At 39.8% G+C, this 17,508-nt stretch overlaps 2 protein-coding genes across 4 annotated transcripts in view; one reads left to right on the forward strand and one right to left on the reverse strand.

The window, feature by feature from the left end:
- Window positions 1-800: 800 nt before the first annotated feature.
- On the reverse strand, window positions 801-2,897 carry LOC126252559 (rab GDP dissociation inhibitor alpha). Its single transcript, XM_049953460.1, has one exon. The coding sequence runs from the start codon at window positions 2,792-2,794 to the stop codon at window positions 1,466-1,468; it is 1,329 nt and encodes a 442-aa protein (XP_049809417.1). The 5' UTR covers window positions 2,795-2,897; the 3' UTR covers window positions 801-1,465.
- A 930-nt stretch (window positions 2,898-3,827) lies between these two features.
- Window positions 3,828-17,508, forward strand: part of LOC126251324 (phospholipid-transporting ATPase VA) — a 397,256-nt gene continuing 383,575 nt past the window's right edge. For all 3 annotated transcript variants that reach the window (XM_049951657.1, XM_049951658.1, XM_049951659.1), the window contains exons 1-2: window positions 3,828-3,997; window positions 4,173-5,087. In XM_049951657.1, the coding sequence (XP_049807614.1) occupies window positions 4,183-5,087 (905 nt within the window). In that variant the 5' untranslated portion in view covers window positions 3,828-3,997; window positions 4,173-4,182. The remainder of the gene's footprint in view (window positions 3,998-4,172; window positions 5,088-17,508) is intronic.

The raw sequence follows: 17,508 nt of genomic DNA on the forward strand, positions 1-17,508 counted from the left end.
CAGAGTACCTATGCAAGTGTAGATATTTAAATTACATAGCCCATTAGAAACCAACATAAAGGAACAGGGCACAACTAACAGACTTAGTTTTAAGCAATCAAAAACAATTCCTCATTTACGACAGGGAGATAAAATCAATACACAATAACTAAGAACGTTTTATAATTTGCTCCTTTCACTGAAACAGCTAAGGAATAAGAAGAAAGCAATACAATGTTTAATGAAGTTTGCCAACCAGCACAATAATACTGAAATCAAGAGTTATTACTTACATGCAGTTCATGAAATTGTGACCATACATACCATATCTGACCAATTCAGTATCATTATTCCTCCAAACATCTTGCATGGTGATATAGTAATCAATGAAGTGACAGCACCAATGACACACACACACACACACACACACACACACACACACACACACAAAATATTCCACGTCTGAGCTTTTACACGACAACCACCCCCACAAGACACACAATTTCAGCATCATCACACCACAGCTAAAAAGACACATCTGAAATTTTTATGTTGTGCCCCAAAAAAATTTAAAGTAAAGCTGCAAAAAAACTTAAACAGGAAAATGTAGAATGGTAGTAGCAGTTATGTAAAAAAAATCTTTTACCTTGACAAAGTTTTATTTCCTCCTTAAGTAGTACAATAAAACAAAACTATCTCATGCATCTTTATAATTTCTGTTATTTACTCCTTAACTGAAGCAATATTTTTCAAAGACATCTCTTCCACACATTCCCGCTACAAATAAACAAATGTTCCAACAAGCAATAACTTAACAACCATTTCGAAAACAATCTTCCTTTTATTGCCTAGAAGAGTTCTTATTTTATACTGTCTAAATGCATTTTCACAGGCTAGAATAATTTTCAATACCACATGAACAGAATACAGGACAGCAACTTCAGAGCTGCATAAGATCTACACCTGCCAGCAACATTCATACATTTTGACCTATTACAAACAGCATAACAAGAGCTAAGCAGTTAAAATTCATACAGTACACGACTTTCACAAGAAAATATACAAAAACCTGTTTTTGTTTACACATATGTATACAAAGTATAACAATACAAAACACTTTACAATAAATCAGGATAGTGCTCTCTTAAATAAACAATGTATTCACCAGGATATGGCTTAAGCAGTACCTGCACCCACACATTGCATTTATGTGCTACCAAAATCTACATTTTAAATACAACTGCATTCAGTTTAAATAGCTGTTTATCTAAATGATTCCTCTACTGCTGACAGCAATGAATATTTATAATATATATTTATAATAGAGATTATGCCATACAAGGTCAGCAAAACAAAGTTTTGTGTTTTAAAAAAAGCTTAAACTCTCAGATATTGGACTAACATTTGGGTTAAAACTTTGAATGACTTATTCAGGTATGTGCCATGAGTAACTTTCATATAAATATGCACACCAATTCGAAAGAACTTACTGTTCCTCATCACCAAGATCAAGCTTAACTTTTGAAAAATCGAAATCTTCACCTGTACCTCGGCGGAAAATGTCCAATACATCCAGACAAGTTGTTTCAAAATGAGTAGTGGCATCGTATGATGTGGAAATAAATATCTGACTTTCACTCCCCAAGTCTGTTGGCTCGTAGTAATCGCTTACACTGACAAATTTTTGACGTATAGGGCCAAGCAAATCCAAACCAGGTCTGATTTCTGCTTCAGGGTTCTCAGATTCAACGGTGGTTGAAACCATAGCAATGAACCAACCCTTGGCTGCTACCTGGTGAGTGAAACTTACAAGTGACACATATATATCAGACTTACGTCCCACTTGCTTCTGAGGAATGATGATCTGTGTTGACAGAGCATCCCTTGTATTTGGTACTGGATGATCCATGAGACAGATACAGCGAATGACCTGGCCCGTCTTTTTCACCTTGTCTGGGACGTACGACGGATCGCAATACACTTGTTTACAACGTGCCACTTCTTCCCCTGATCGTACACCAACGACACGGCCGTTTTCCAAAACAATTTCATCAATTGGCTTGTCAAGCATGTACGTACCGCCATATATTGCACTAAGACGAGCGAACCCCTGAGGTAGCTCTCCAAGACCGTACATCGGGTACAAATACGGAGATTTTCCATACCGGGACAAGGAATCACTATACAACTTAATCCTGCGAATCGTTTCGATTGCGCTACGATTCAAATAATCGTCATCTCTGTACAATGCTAATGCGTGTCCCGTAAAATCTTGTGTGTTCTTGTCAAGACCGAATTTGTCATATAACTGCTGCATTGTACATGTATTCGGATCTGTTTCTTTCCAAGTTTTCGGATCATCTTCTTTCAGATCCTGGACATATACAAGAAAATTGCGAAAGCGCCGCTTCTCAAACATTCCCATCAAATCAGAAGCTAATGCTTCTTTCTGGTCGACAGGAACCTTCGAAATTTTGCCACCTTTGTAAACATAGCTACCTTCTACAGATTTGAATTCTAGATATCGTGTAACTCCAGTATGAATCAACAACTTTACTAAGGAGCCATTTGCCATCAAAAATTTCGGGATGAGATCCACATTCCAGTCTCTACCTCTTCCGTAGGTTTCACCAGGAGAAGGAGCACCGAAACGTGCAAAAAGTTCTTCCAGCGGTGTGATGGAGGCCGACTCGCCACCGTAGTACTTGTTCCGATCAACGTGTAGTACTTTCTTACCGGAAACAGACAGCATACCACTAATAATACATTCCTTCAGTCCCGTTCCGAGAACAATTGCGTCGTATTCTTCATCCATTATGAACACAAACGCAATATACGGCACCAAATGTCACTTACAAAACCTGCAGTCTACGATAACCACCCGTTTCCTGTGGAACGCCAACCGTAGGTCAATTTTCAGTGCTTCCCGTATCCAACCTAACAGGCCAAAAATTACCTTTCAAAAATAGTATCATTTATCACAAGTGTAATGCTAATTAATGCTCAGGATGGCTGTAAAATACTTAAATCATTTTTTTTCCTTTTTGACAAAATTATTTCGGATAATTGTGCATTTCATTTGAATTCTAATTCTACATACAACAAAAATTATATTTCATATTAATTGCTATTGAGAGTGAGTTTCATATTTATACTACATAAGAGAGCATTTAGTTTATCAATACCGTAGAAATATCTTTACATTAAGCAATATATAACTTTCGAAATAAATTTGCAGATATATTTTAATCGACTTCTAGAAATCTGTCAGTAGTGTAATTATCATGAAAAGGCAAAAATAATACTTATTTATTCAGAAACATGAATGTTAATAACGATATATTACTGAATTCATTGTTTGTAATGAAACTTCGCAGCGTTGGCACTATTGCATGGCGGCGTAGACGTATTCGCGCTAGCATGACTCGTGCGGAGAGTTTCGAAGCTTTTTATGCTGCAGCCTTCTTTCAACAAATTGCGAACTGTAGCAGTTGGGCGAGTGGCTCATTTATGAAATATATTGCTGTACATACATCTTCCTATAGGGCCTTAATATACCCAGCTGCTACGATAGGAAACACGTGAAATTTATCCCGTTGTGTCTCTTGCAGCTTTCTTCTGTTCCCAATGTTTTACTGAAAGATAACGATACTGCCAAAAAAATATTGGTCTCTGAGAAGATAGAGAATCATCGAGTAAAAGTTGAAAATACGACAACAAAACATCTTTCGCTGAGAACTTAAAGCAAAGATATATTTTTATCTTCCCACGCGTTGTGTTTATGTGATGTGATTGGTCGTTTCCCCACCTCTGGAGAAGGCTCGCGCAAAATGTTATGATAACAAGCAACGTCTGTGCTAGTGTGGCTGATGGTAGCGTTGAGGTGTGTTGAGGAGGTATGCGGTGTTGATGTGGTTTCAGTTATGTGACAGCAAATGAAATGCTTTCGCTTAGTCGCTATTTAGTAATAAATGCGACTACCTATTGGACTCTGTAGGAAGGAGGAATGAGGTGGAAGGTAATATTCTTATGATTTTTTTTGTAATTTAGCATATTATTTATATTATTATTATTACAAACACCGACAAAATAAAGACATGTGAAGGTCCATCATTATATTCAATTATAGCTTTAGGAATTTAGTTTACATTGTGTAGTTGCCACTAAATCTGTACTATTTCAATTTTTCACAGATGTTCAAAGATGCAATCATTGTACAGTGGGGAGAACAACCAGCAGGAAGACAATCATCAGTGTGCCACTTACATATTTCCAGCATCCCGTGCAATGCCGTCGACTATGATGTCAGACGACCTGAGCAGTGTAACGAGAGATACTCAGACTACTTCAGCAACCGTATTCAAAGGACACGCTCGAAGTGCAAGCCACGGTGCTGTCGGAACAGGGGCAGTATCATCAGCGAGCTCCGTTGGCGTCATTGGCCGACCGTCGGCGTTGAAGCAGAATCGGGGCCACCAGCGAGCTTTTTCTCAGGGGCAAATAAGCGATGGTGGAACAGTTGGATTTCAGAAAGGTCATTCTCGTGTGGGTTCAAAGACTGATTTCATTCTTCCTCCGGGTCACAGGGACACAGAAAGCATCCCCGGCGCTGGAAGCGTTGCGAAAACTCATGGACATTCTAGGCAAGCGTCTAGGTCAGAATCTATTTATACACTGAGACAGAGCGGAACACCAAACCTGTGGACACAATTCCAGTCCTATGTTCTCAGACGTGGGGGAAAAACAGACGTTGAAGGGTCACGTTGTCGTACCGTTGTTCCGAACCATTTGGTACCACCCCACACGCCAAAGAAATTGCACCCGAATGGAAAGAGTCCTGACAACAAAATCAGGACAACCAAGTATACTCTACTGTCATTTTTGCCAAAAAATTTACTAGAACAATTTCATCGTGTGGCCAATCTCTATTTTATCTTCATAGTCTTATTGAACTGGTTTCCTGCAATCAATGCTTTTGGCAAGGAGATAGCAATGATACCTGTGTTGTTTGTTCTTGGTGTGACAGCAATTAAGGATTTGTTTGAAGATAGAAGACGACATGCTAGTGACAAGAGAATTAATAATTCTACATGCCGCGTTTACCTTAGGTAAGTAGAAACAAAAAATAATACAAATCACAAGAAAACGTATTAATAAATCTAGCTATACTAAATGCAGTAGTGTGTGTCATCGGTGCCTCCAGATTGATTCCAACGTTTCATTTCTGTCCCGGTGTCACATTCATCTCACGAATAATCACATTCATCAAACGAATACTTTGATCTTAATTTTGATACTTAAAGTGGCCCTATTTTGTGGACCACTATAAAAATTGGCCTATCTTCTTTTGCACAAGTGAATAGTCTACCTAGTATTTATCAGCCTCCATTCTTAGTATTTCAGAAAATAGTTTTATCTTTTTTTTAAGAAATTATATTAGTCTTCACATTTATCAGAATTGAGTGAAGATGTACAGGCTGAACTAAATAAGTCAGACCAAATTACAAACCTGTTAAAAGAGTATTTACTGATAATGTTGTCCCAGAATTCAGATCTGATGTCCTTCGTCTAGTATACTGAAATTTAATTGCAGGGAAAATATTTATGATAGTTATAAAAGCTTTTTGCTGAGAGTTTTAAAATGTCCCAGTGGAAATGTAACACATGTGACATGGGTCGGGGTCTCCTACTATATGGAGAATAAAACGTAGTTACGTTTCAGTAAGGTGTAGTTAAAATTAGTTTTTGTCACTTTCATGTGCTCACTATAATGGAACTTCTTTACATAATGTCCGTAGCACATTGTGTGTGCATCTAATAATGTCATTTTAACTTTTTAGATTGGAATTAAGGCAAATTCCGTAACATGACCACAAGTTTGTTTGCAACATAAACTGTGTAATAGTAGGCTATACTATAGTAGAATGCACATTTCTTTTGGGAAAATTTATAAGAAATTGAATTAGGCCTATTACCAGTAGGACATTTGAGTACCACCTGATTCAATCTACTTTCAAATCAGTTTAGCCAGTGCCATTGGTTATTTTTGCTTAAAAATTCTTTTTTCTAACTGCTTACTGACCTTTTTTCTTCTTTATTTATTTATTTTAAAAAGGGAGGCTCCCCAAACCAATAAATTCATAGTAGCATTTAGTTGTGCTGTGTAAACAAGTTCATTGCATAAGTATGTGGTTTATAATGAAACCTTCAGGATGACATGTGTGTTTCCATTTTACATTCTTGGCTATACTATATTAAAACTAATATTTGGGATAATATTTGAAGCTGTCTCAGACATGAAGTGGAACGGTGGAACTACAGCTGTCGTACAATCTGTGATATAGAAAATGACAGACAGCTTCAGGATAAAGCTCTTAAGTAGGTGTACAAAAGATAGAGATGAAAGCTTGCTAACTCTTCTTAGGTCTCATCTCTCCCACCACTATCTGTCAACTTGATTCCCTCTTTCCAAATGCCAACACAAGGGAGTTAACTGAAGAATCATGTAGAGCTTTATATTAATCCCATCAATGAAGGTAACTCAGTATAAACGACTATCATCATGTAGAGCTTAAAATGTGAACCATTTTGCCTGCTAGTTAGTTAGTTGGTTAGTTAGCCATTTCCTTTATTGTTAAATAAATATTCTTCTTCTCTGGAATTACTTATACATCTTGTGACCACTTTGATGTTTTCAAATGAACTGTTATTCAAACGAGTGTATAATCAAGCATATTAATTTAAGAGCTGTTGATATTATTTGTCAGACATACTCCATATATACTTCTGTGGAAAATACCATATGTGTTTAATGACTAATGAATGACAACTATGTATAATTAAAACAGCATACATGACCCCCAGTTGTGTGAATGACATTCACTTAAAAATGACAGTGTGTCAAGAGGAATATTCTGTACTAGTTGTCAGCTTTGACCAATGATGTAATGTTAGTGGCTGCTGTGGTGTGTATTTTTCAGTATACTTAGTTGATGAAACCAGTGAAGGGGGGGGGGGGGGATGCACTTGGTTGTGGTGACAGACTGACCTGTAGCGTAGCTCCAGGGGTCTAGGTAGGGCTGCAAGATAACAGTTCGGTTGAGAGTTGACAAAGCCAATAAATGTGAAAGAAAAAGACCAGGTTGTGGTGACAGAGCTATTTGTAGCTTAGCCCATTCGAAAAATCACCATTGAAACCATATAGTCGCCATTTTTATGGAGTTTGTCACATACTTCCTACATCACTGGTCGAAGCTGCTGGCTTGTATTGGATATTCCTCTTTATCTTGACAAAGTATTTAAAACTGGCCAGTTTTGATGTGCAAATAAATCTGGTGGATAAAAAAGTGAACTTTTTCATTTGATAAATACGTCACTGTGGTGTACACTTGGGCAAAGAAAGATACTTAGCTGTGTTTGTTTCATATGTATGTGTACATGTGACTACATTAATGCTTCTTATTTTGAAAGAGGTGTTGCTGTCCAAATTACATTGTTCAGTTCACTGTCTGTTCGTTTTGGATCATGGGAAGCGTAAATTTAAGAAATATTTACAATATGTGTGTCTTAAAAGACACTGAAAGGAATATGGCCAAGCATTTCTGTTATTATCATAGAATAATTTATAATTTCTGTCAGAAATCCTACGGAAGTGCACTAGAAAGGTGCTCTCTCTCTCTCTCTCTCTCTCGCTCTCTCTCTCCTGCAGGCCTTTGTAGCTAAGAGGACTGTAACAGCATTTACTGTTGGATGATTCACCAATCAGAATCAGAACTCTGTAGTCACAAAACAGGCTATTTTTGTTTGCATTACTTTTATATATTTTGCAGATTGTATTCTATGACATGTAGGACAACAATGAAAGGGTACATGCCTTCAGAAGAGAGGGGAACTGCTGAATTGGTCCAGCAAGAGTGATGCTTTTTAGTAATCCACTGTTTGTATCTTAAAAGTGGCAATAGGAAAATACAGAGTTTTTCATGGGAAGACTAACAATCTTTTTTAATTTACTTGATTCAAAATCACAATGGGAATGTTAGGAAATGATTTCCCGATTTCCACTTCCATACTTTATTTATGTAAAGGAATGATGTCCCTCATCACGCTACAGTTGTCTAGAGAGGAAAAAAGGGGAAGATATTATCATATACTAAAGACTGTAATTTCCAGGTTTCAAGGTTTTCAGTATCAAAACCTTTCTTACTTAATGATGGCATGGGTGATTCCTAAACAGTCTTATCTGCAATGTGGTGGTGTCCGCCCCCCCCCCCCCCCAAAAAAAAAGAAGGAGCATTAAGAGTTTATTGTTTATGTATTCAGCAGGAGCTAGATTTTTAATTTTTGAGGGTACATACTTGGTCAGTGTTGTCTTTCCATTGCCAACAGTGGCAGTAATTTAGCTGGTACTGCAACTCTGTCCCTTGATTTAACATTTTTGTATCTTCCAAGAAGTATAAAGTGGTTTTTAAAACTTGGGATTTGCTTTCATATTTAATTTGTATATGCAGTCTTACCACAATGTATTTATACTGAGCAGCAGTTCTGAAATCATATTCGAAGAAACAGTTTCTGTTCTAATCTGAAAGTTCTGTCAGCTTAGTTGGAATAAGATAGAATATACACTGAGAAAAGTAAAACAGTGACCATATTTGAAATGGAATGAGTCAAATTCTGACCTAGCCACTTTGATTTTTAACCTATGTGTTGTTATTGACCTGAGCTAATGTGTCATTAAAACTATCTATGTAACAAGAATGGGACCTGTTTTTGTAATTGCAGGACAAAATGGCAAATTATGTGTCACTCATTTTTTAAAAAGTATGCTGAGCAGAGCTTTGATTAGTGACAAAGCTTACAGCCTTTTTTTTGGCCTTTCAGGTAATGTTAGTGATTCCTCACAAATGACCTCTTTGTGATGTCATAGATACATCTACAATTTTGGAGGCAGTCACTGTGATTATTTCCTGTATGTGCATTATCTTCTTGTGTAGCAGGAAGGATGTCGCCCCTCGAGCATCAGCAATGTACGGTGTCTAGATTTCCATCCCTTATATCCATGATTCAACAGTGTCGCGAATTGAAGGAAACTGTGGACAGATGTATCTAGCTAAGTAGGAATAGCTTGTAAGTTTAAACTTCCTAGCAGACAAAAGCTCTTTGTCGAGACTGGTAATTTAAAGCAGAAACTTGCCTTTCACTTGCCTTGCTTTTACCAACTGCTCTATCTCGGAACGGCTAATGACGAGGGATAGGAAAAAAATCGTAGTTCATGAGCATATTCAGTGTTATTTTTTACAAAATTCGGTATTTTTGCCAAATTGGATGTTGTTTTTTCCGAATTCGGTGTTTTCTCTTTATTCGGTGTTGTTGGCTTTTTTCCGAATTTAATGTTTTTTGCCCACTCTTTTTTTTTTTTTTTTTTTTGCAAAATTCGGTGGTGTTTTTAGCTAATTTCGGTGCTATGTACGTAGTCAAATCAAAGTTCGTTACGCAGAAAATGAACCGTTATTTTGAGAATACACACGAACCCTCAGCCTTGAGGAGATTAGAAAACAAAATGCAGTTTTAACGTTCGATAACTATCAGTTACGAATATTAGTAAATTGCCCTTCTTATTTATATAATATTTTTATACATTTCAAAGTTACGAATTTCGGAATATGTCGTAAAAGTCCCAGATGTCACTTTTTTTTGCTAAAAACCGCTAATTTCGCAATACCGTTGTTGCGAAGGTTTCCTGTTCCTACTTATGACCTTCCCTCTCAGCTTTATTTCTCCCAGTACTTGTCTCTTATTTTGCAAACTTCACGGGAATTTCATAACATCGCATACTCTGTTACAGAGGGAAAGATCCCTTCCCATGCTTGTAGAAAGCGGCCCCTTCATTTAGATTAGGAAGAGGATGTTGGAGAAACTATGGTTGGCAGAATGCTTGATTTAGAAGTTGATCATTTCCATTGCAGTAATGTTTCAAAAACGAAAGTAAGACTGATGTTCATCAGAAGTAGTTTAGTTTGTATATTCATAAACAATTCCAAAACCATACAGATCCCTCCAGTGTTCCTGGAACGTAAAGTTTCTGTGAAGACAGGACAGTGGAATTTAGGGCAAGTACAGTTCCATACAGGTATTTAGTCAGCTAGCAAATAAGTTTATCTTAACCGTGTTTAGTCGTGACGGGTAGGGGTGGGGGCAGTGGATTTCTTGAGGAGGACGCTGGTGGTGACGAGGTCAATAGCCCGCTGCGCGTTCGATGGTCCGTGACGCTCAGCCAGTGAAAAGCGAAAGCGCGCGGACTCTTCTGGTGTCCAGCGTTCGTTCTGTAGACTGCGTTTTCAAGTCGTTGAAGTGAACGCTGCGTTACGCTGTTATTGCTCTCCGCGGTGCTCGGGCTGGTAAAACGAAGAAAACTGCCAGTGTGAACAGCAACGTAAATCCGAGGGGCTATATACAATAATACGAACAGAAATCTAATGTGATACACGGCCGTCTTTGGGGTCCTAGGCGACCTTAATCCTTCTTGGGATCTATACAAACAAATCAAGAACGTTCGTGTGTGGCATTATTTCTCACAAAAAATATTTAAATTCACCGAGAAATCCTGTAGGAAGGGTAGAGGCCCTTTGTTTATTTTTCCTCGTTAGACCACAGTGTTCCCCTTAACTTTAAAAACGTGGCAGTTGTGGAAGGCAATAAAAATGTATTGTATAGTCTTTAGGGTCGTCAAGCCAATCCAGAATATTTAGAAGAGTGTAAATGGAGAGAGCTATCCTCTTGCAAGAACCAATTCCCTGCTGGGATCAGTGACCTCACAGTAGCTGGAACGTGGGCACCTAAAATGCCTTAAAAGGTCGTTTACTTTCATGGTGACCATAGAACCCATCGATAACTATGATTCAGATGTACAACGATGATGCACAGGTGGACAGACTGCGTGGTTTTTTTCCAGGTGTTGGACAAAAATATGGTAACACCGCGAGAAAGGCGTGCTTATCAGTGCAGATGGCAAGCCAAGCCTACCGGTGCGCTCTTGTAGCTGACCACGAACGGTACTGTGCAATGCCCACAATACGTTGCAGTGTCATTCGCGGCCAGGGCAGTGTTCTGTTAGTTGTGAGTGCTTATGTTGGAGCTAAGTGATCCATGATAGAACAAGGAGGGTATAAAGAAGCAGATTAGCACTGGCAAAAAGGGAATTCCTGGTCAAGAGAAGTCTACTAATATCAAATATAGGCCTTAATTTCAGGAAGAGATTTCTGAGAATGTACATCTACATTTACGTGATTACTCTGCTATTTACAATAAAGTGCCTGGCAGAAGGTTCAATGAACCATCTTCAAGCTCTCTCTCTATCGTTCCACTCGCGAACGGCACGCGAGAAAAACGAGCACTTAAATTTGTCTGTGCGAGCCCTGATTTCTCTTATTTTATCGTGAGGATCATTTCTCCCTATGTAGGTGGGTGGCAACAGATTGTTTTCGCAATCGGAACACTGCATAGTATGGTGGTGAAACATGGACTGTGAGAAAACCGGAACCGAAGAGAATCGAAGCATTTGAGATGTGGTGCTATAGAAGACTATTGAAAATCAGGTGGATTGAAAAGGTAGGGAATGAGGAGGTTCTCTGAATCGACGAAGAAAGGAACGTATGGAAGAGACAGAAAAAAAGGGAACGGATAATAAGACATGTGTTAAGACATGGTGGAATAACTTCCGTGGTACTACAGGGAGGTGTAGGGGGTAAAACCTGTGTAGAAAGTCAGAGAATGGATTACGTCCAATAGATAATTAATAATATAGGTTGCAAGTGCTACTCTGAGATGAAAGGAGGTGCACAGGAGAGGAATTCCTGGCGGGTTGATCAAACCAGTCAAAGACAGATGACAAAAAAAAGTGACTCCGAACGTGGGCAGAATTGATCGTGCTCGTATGGTAGCTGAGGTGTTTGATGTCGCAGGAGGCCCCGAATCGAAGATTTATATCGCACAAGAGAAAGCGGAAATACATCATCCCGTCACATCGCGGACAAAAGTGTGTGTTGAATGATCGCAACAGAGGTTCATTGAAGAGGATTGTGACGAAAAATAATAGGACAACTGCAAGACACTGCAGAATAGAACGTCGCACTTGCAAACCCTGTCAGCAACAAAACAGCACGAAGCGATCTCCATAAGCAGGGAACTACAGGGCGAGCTTTAATTCCAAAACGACTTACCAGTGAGGCAAATTGCCGTGAGAGAAAAACATGGTGCCGATGCTATTTAATCTGGACTAAAGAGCAATAGAAGTATGTCATTTGGTCGGATGAGTCTTGCTGCATACTATTTCCAACTTTTGGCCGAGGTCCCGTCCCAAGAGTGAAAGAAGGTGGGGGGGGGGGGGGGGGTTCGGTGATGATTTGGGCAGTCATATTGTGGTATTCCATGGGCACCGTAGTTGTCAGCAAGTTCGAATACTGCCAAGAATTGTGATCATTTGGCTGATCAGGTCAATCCGATGGTACGAAGTTTGTTCCCATTGCCTAGGCTGTGTTCCGAGATGACAGCGGCTCTGTTCAGATAGGTCGCATCGTCCAGGACCTGACTTTGTGAGCACGATGATGAACTGTCGCGTCTCCCCTGGCCAATAGGGCCACCAGACCTCAATATTATTGTGCCTGTGTGGTCTACTTTAGAGAGAAGGTTGCGTGATGGGTATCCACCTCCATCATCGTTACCTGAACTTGGCACTATTTTACAAGAAGAAAGGTATAAAATTCCCTTGAAAACTATACATGACGTGTATTTATTCATACCTAGGCGACGAAGCTGCTTTGAGTGCCAGCTTTTTCCAGACACTGTATTAGACAAAGTAATGTGTTGTGCTTTTGGTGTTTTCTTAGTTTGGTACACCCCCCCCCCCCCTCCTCCCTAGTACCTAGTTATCTCCCTGGATAAGCACACCTTGTGGCGGTGAGCAGAGTAAAAATTGACTCGTTAAAAAATTTCCTTTTGTGCTTCCTGCAGCATTGAAACATGAATTTTTTGGATTATTGTGGTTAGCAATAGTCTTGGCAATAGCAGTTCCACGATGAGTAGGTTGTTTATGTAATTACCGTTGCAGTGATTCCATCGTTATTACATGTTGTAGACGGACACATGGTAAACTCGTCACGTTCTTAACTAGAGGTTGCATACGAGAGCGAACTGTGCTCTTTAAAGCAATTCTGTTTTGGTAAATGAGTTGTTCCTCCGCCTGCGCTTAGGAGACGAAGTTACGCTGTCGTGGTGGCCGTGCGGTTCTAGGCACTTCAGTCCGGAACCGCGTGACTGCTACGGTCGCAGGTTCGAATCCTGCCTCGGGCATGGATGTGTGTGATGTCCTTAGGTTAGATAGGTTTAAGTAGTTCTCAGTTCTAGGGGACTGATGACCTCAGATGTTGAGTTCCATAGTGCTCAGAGCCATTTGAACCATTTTTTGTCGTTATATTACCCTTAGTAGGCCTGACATGGTGGAATGTTATGACAACGATCAGTAGTACTGATATCACTGAATGTTCGCGGAGATCAGTAGCTTATGAGGAAAACGTAAGACAGTAACAATGCGTCACAGATATCACACGAAACAAGCACATGAAAGGAGGTAGTTACAACCAAAATTTCACATTTTTGTATGTTTTCTGAATCTACCCGTAGATTCATTGCAGTAAACTCTGTGCGCTGTGAGGCAGGAGGAACAGATATCATTGAACTCGTGCAAATACGTAGGTGTAACAGTTCTAGCGAATATGAAATTGACTGATCACATATGTGATACTGTGTGTAAAGCAAGTAGCATACATGTGTTCATTTGTAGCGCACTGAGAAAAGGCAATGAGTCTACAAAGGAGATTGCTTACAAAACACTCGACACATTCTAGAGTATTGTTTAAAGTGTGTGTGGTCTCCGTACCAAATACAACAAGTAGGGGACATCGAACATGTACAAACGCTAGCATGAATGAGCGCATGTTTAACTCATGAGTGTGTCACAGAACTGCCAAAAAATCTGAAGTAGCAGACGCCTGAATATAGACACCAACTGTTCTGCGAAAATCTTTTTACAGTGTGTCATGAATTAGGGACTAGACTGCAGCCTCTTAAGTGTCACTACTGTAGCTACCGCGAAGACAAGGTCATAGTGACTTGAGTGCTCACAGAGGCATTTAAGCAGTCTTTCTTCCACGCTCCAGGCGCTGACGAAACGTTAAGAGTACATCTTACAACGGGAAATATCCTTTTCCTTGCAGTTATCGGTGGTTTGTAGAGTATGGGCGTAAAGGGCTCTACGTGCGAGCGGTGGATCGCTGCAATCGTAAGAACGAATTGCCAAGCAATTTCAACCAGCATTACGAATGCCACTGTGTCGAGAAGTTATGCTGTGCGTAAGGAACTGCTTCGTTTAGCAGCAGTGATAGTTGATTTCTGTCTCTCCATGAATACTCTTAAAAAAATTAAAGTGAATTGTAATTTATTGAACTAGTTTTGAAACGCCGAGTTTATTGTGTACAGCTTTCCAGTCTGCGAGTAAAATTTGTTTTCCATTCGTTAGTACTCAGATTCTTTTCCATTCGTTAGTCTTACAGTTTCAGTGCAAGCATTTGCACTGTTTGTTTTGCTTTCTCGTTGTGTCGCTAGAAATGTCACTAACAGCACTGCTGACTACTGTAGCTGTGTAATAGATTTACCCTAAACATTTAAATTAAATGTTCACTTAATACAGTGTCAAAGTACGTTATTCTGTTTAGAAGTTAAAAATCTTAATCATGCACGTAATTGTTTCTAAAAAACTCAGAATCATCAGGTGGAGCCCAGTCTATCGTGACCAGTATTATGAACTTAAGTTCCAGTTCTACAGCAAAAGCTTTGAAATGCAAACAACTGAAAAGTCGTAGCGTGTCAGTGATTTTGTGTTTGTATTACTTCTTAATGTCAATGGCAACAACGGTCTCAACTTATCAGAGTCGTTTGTGGTCCCTGAGTACCACGAGCTGCTGACAACGCAGGCAAAGCGAAACGAACAAAACTACGCAGCCACGCTTAATAACTAGACAAACGAGTCGGTCAGGCAGCCGTATAACCACACATGCTAACCACACATCGCACGTGATTCACCAGATTGCCTGGGATTTTCATGTGATTAGCGACCGATCGCTGCCATTTACTCACACACGTACAGTTTTCGTGTGTCGTTGACGCGAGTTTTCCAGTTTGTTACAGATGTTACTTACTTTCCCCAATTCTTGTTTGATCTTGTCTTCAGAACGGTACTTGAAATGTGAGAGAAGAGTCGTGCGTACTGGTAATGTAAACAGATTTTTTTTTAATATTATGGAAGAGTTTAGGCTCATTATAGCGTATGTGTTTCGCATACAGGCTGGCTGTTTACGTTGGTATTATGAACACTGGAGCGGAGACATGAACGCATGAACAAATTACGTTGTCGGAATTTTTTCCTACTGTGATATGGTGACGATGCTGAAACATCACTTTTGAAATTTCGTTGAGGGACTAGCCGTGCTTTGCCGATGGCATCTGCGGGGTAATGGTGAGGGGGGGGGGGGGGAGAGGAGTAGAGATTACGTGACGAGTGAATAGGTCTCTCTTTCGCGTGACCTATTAAAAGTACTCTTCAATCGGGTCTTTTTATGCTGGGTGAATGGTGCCGTATCGAATGGACTAAAAGGAACGCAACGTATTTCTTGGCAACGCCGAAGTCCCGCACTGGTTTGGGCGACTGAAAAGTAGAGAAATTGCGTCTTAAATACAAGCAGCGTCTGATAGTTACTGTTCGTTAGCTTCAACAGTATTAGCGATTGTCGCGTCAGGTATGTGTAATTTTTTAATCTAAATCAATTATGTAAAATTACATATTCTTGTTTCGGATTTTCGTCAATACGGTAGTACAGTGTGAATCTCGGCCACGCAAACATGATCACCGGCAGGTGTGATTGAGGTTTTGCGCAACCGTTCGATGATGAAGGGTGATTTACTTGAAATTTTCTGAGAAGGTGCCTCTGAAATTTTCTTAGAAGGCGATTTCATTAGGCGCCATACTTCAAATCCAAGGATTTTTTCTTTTATTTACCGCTTCTTCAATCTCTTTCAGTGTTATCACATGATGATGTTGTTGTGTGAAAAATATCAAGGGTGCAGTTGTTAGGAGTCAACGTTGACCCCATTGACTCTGCAAGTCAGTGTAAAGACTGGAGGAAAGCAATGTCATACCGCCCCCAAAACGACCATGCGTAGCAAAGTTCTGTGCTTTCGGCGCAGCTATACTTACTTAAGATACACACTAGTTTCATAAAATTTTGTAAAGATAAGATAGACATAGTTGCATGATAAGTCAATAATAGTGTAACGATTGGTTAGATGTTACTCGTCAGAGTATGATGTCTGAGAAGCGCCAAGCAGAAACAATTGTCGAGATGCAGGTGGTTAGACAGTTCCGTTACCTTTTGAAGGCTTCTTATCCAGTGCTACTTTTACTTTACGCCAGGTGTGCCGCTTTCGCTAGGGACGCAGTGCGCGCAACTGAGCTCTGGCTTCGTGTCACATGCACGTTCCTATTGTCTTTTATTTTTAAGTGGAATTTGCACCTCAGTTTTGACCATGAAACCCCGCATGTACTCAGCAGAAACGGAGAAAATTATAACGTTGTTCATGGCGCGTAGAAGAGTGCATGTTAGCCGTATGTACAGACATGTGCTGGTGGACGCAAATACCTGAATGTAACACAAAGAAGGGCACCCATTGTAAATGTTTCTTAGAAACGGAGATGATTATAACGTTGTTGGTGGCACGTAGAAGAGTGCATGTTAGCCGTATGTACAGACATGTGCTGGTGGACGCAAATACCTGAATGTGAGTAACACAAAGAAGGGCACCCATTGTAACAGTTTGTTAGAAAACTGTTTGATATTTAATATAGAGAACCGAGGCTGTGAATCTGTTAAGATACCTTCGTCCGTCAGATCAATATCAGTGTATGTAGAACTCTCACCTTTTATGTCATTTGAGTCGTGTCATAGCGTTCAAAAGTCGTTGGTTTAGGCAACGGTGATGTACCGGCATCAAGCGGATTAACAGCATTGGCAGAATTATATTCAACTCTGTTCCTGTTCCTTCCCACAATGGTGACTTCTACCATCTTATTTTTTCATACATTTCTGTTGTAATAAAACAGCCTGCCTACGGACTTAGGCCGTATTTTGCCATTGCAGCGGGTTTTGCTCCCTATATAAACACATGGTCCTTCATCACAAGCTGAATAAATATTTATTTTTATATGCCCGAAAGAATAGACGCCATTAATGTTCCTGCAGCCGTATATACACGGCGGAAAAGAAACTCCGACATTAGTTGCAATCGGGCATTGAAATATATCCAATGGTTACAAATGAAAATTCGTGCCGAACAGGGACACGAACCCGGATATCCCGCTTATCGCAAGCGGTTGCCGTAACTACCGGAGCAAGCGTCCCGTCCAACCAAAATACCCGTGTATCG

Source organism: Schistocerca nitens, chromosome 4 (genome assembly GCF_023898315.1).
Source record: "Schistocerca nitens isolate TAMUIC-IGC-003100 chromosome 4, iqSchNite1.1, whole genome shotgun sequence".
Classification (NCBI taxonomy): Eukaryota; Metazoa; Arthropoda; class Insecta; order Orthoptera; family Acrididae; genus Schistocerca; species Schistocerca nitens.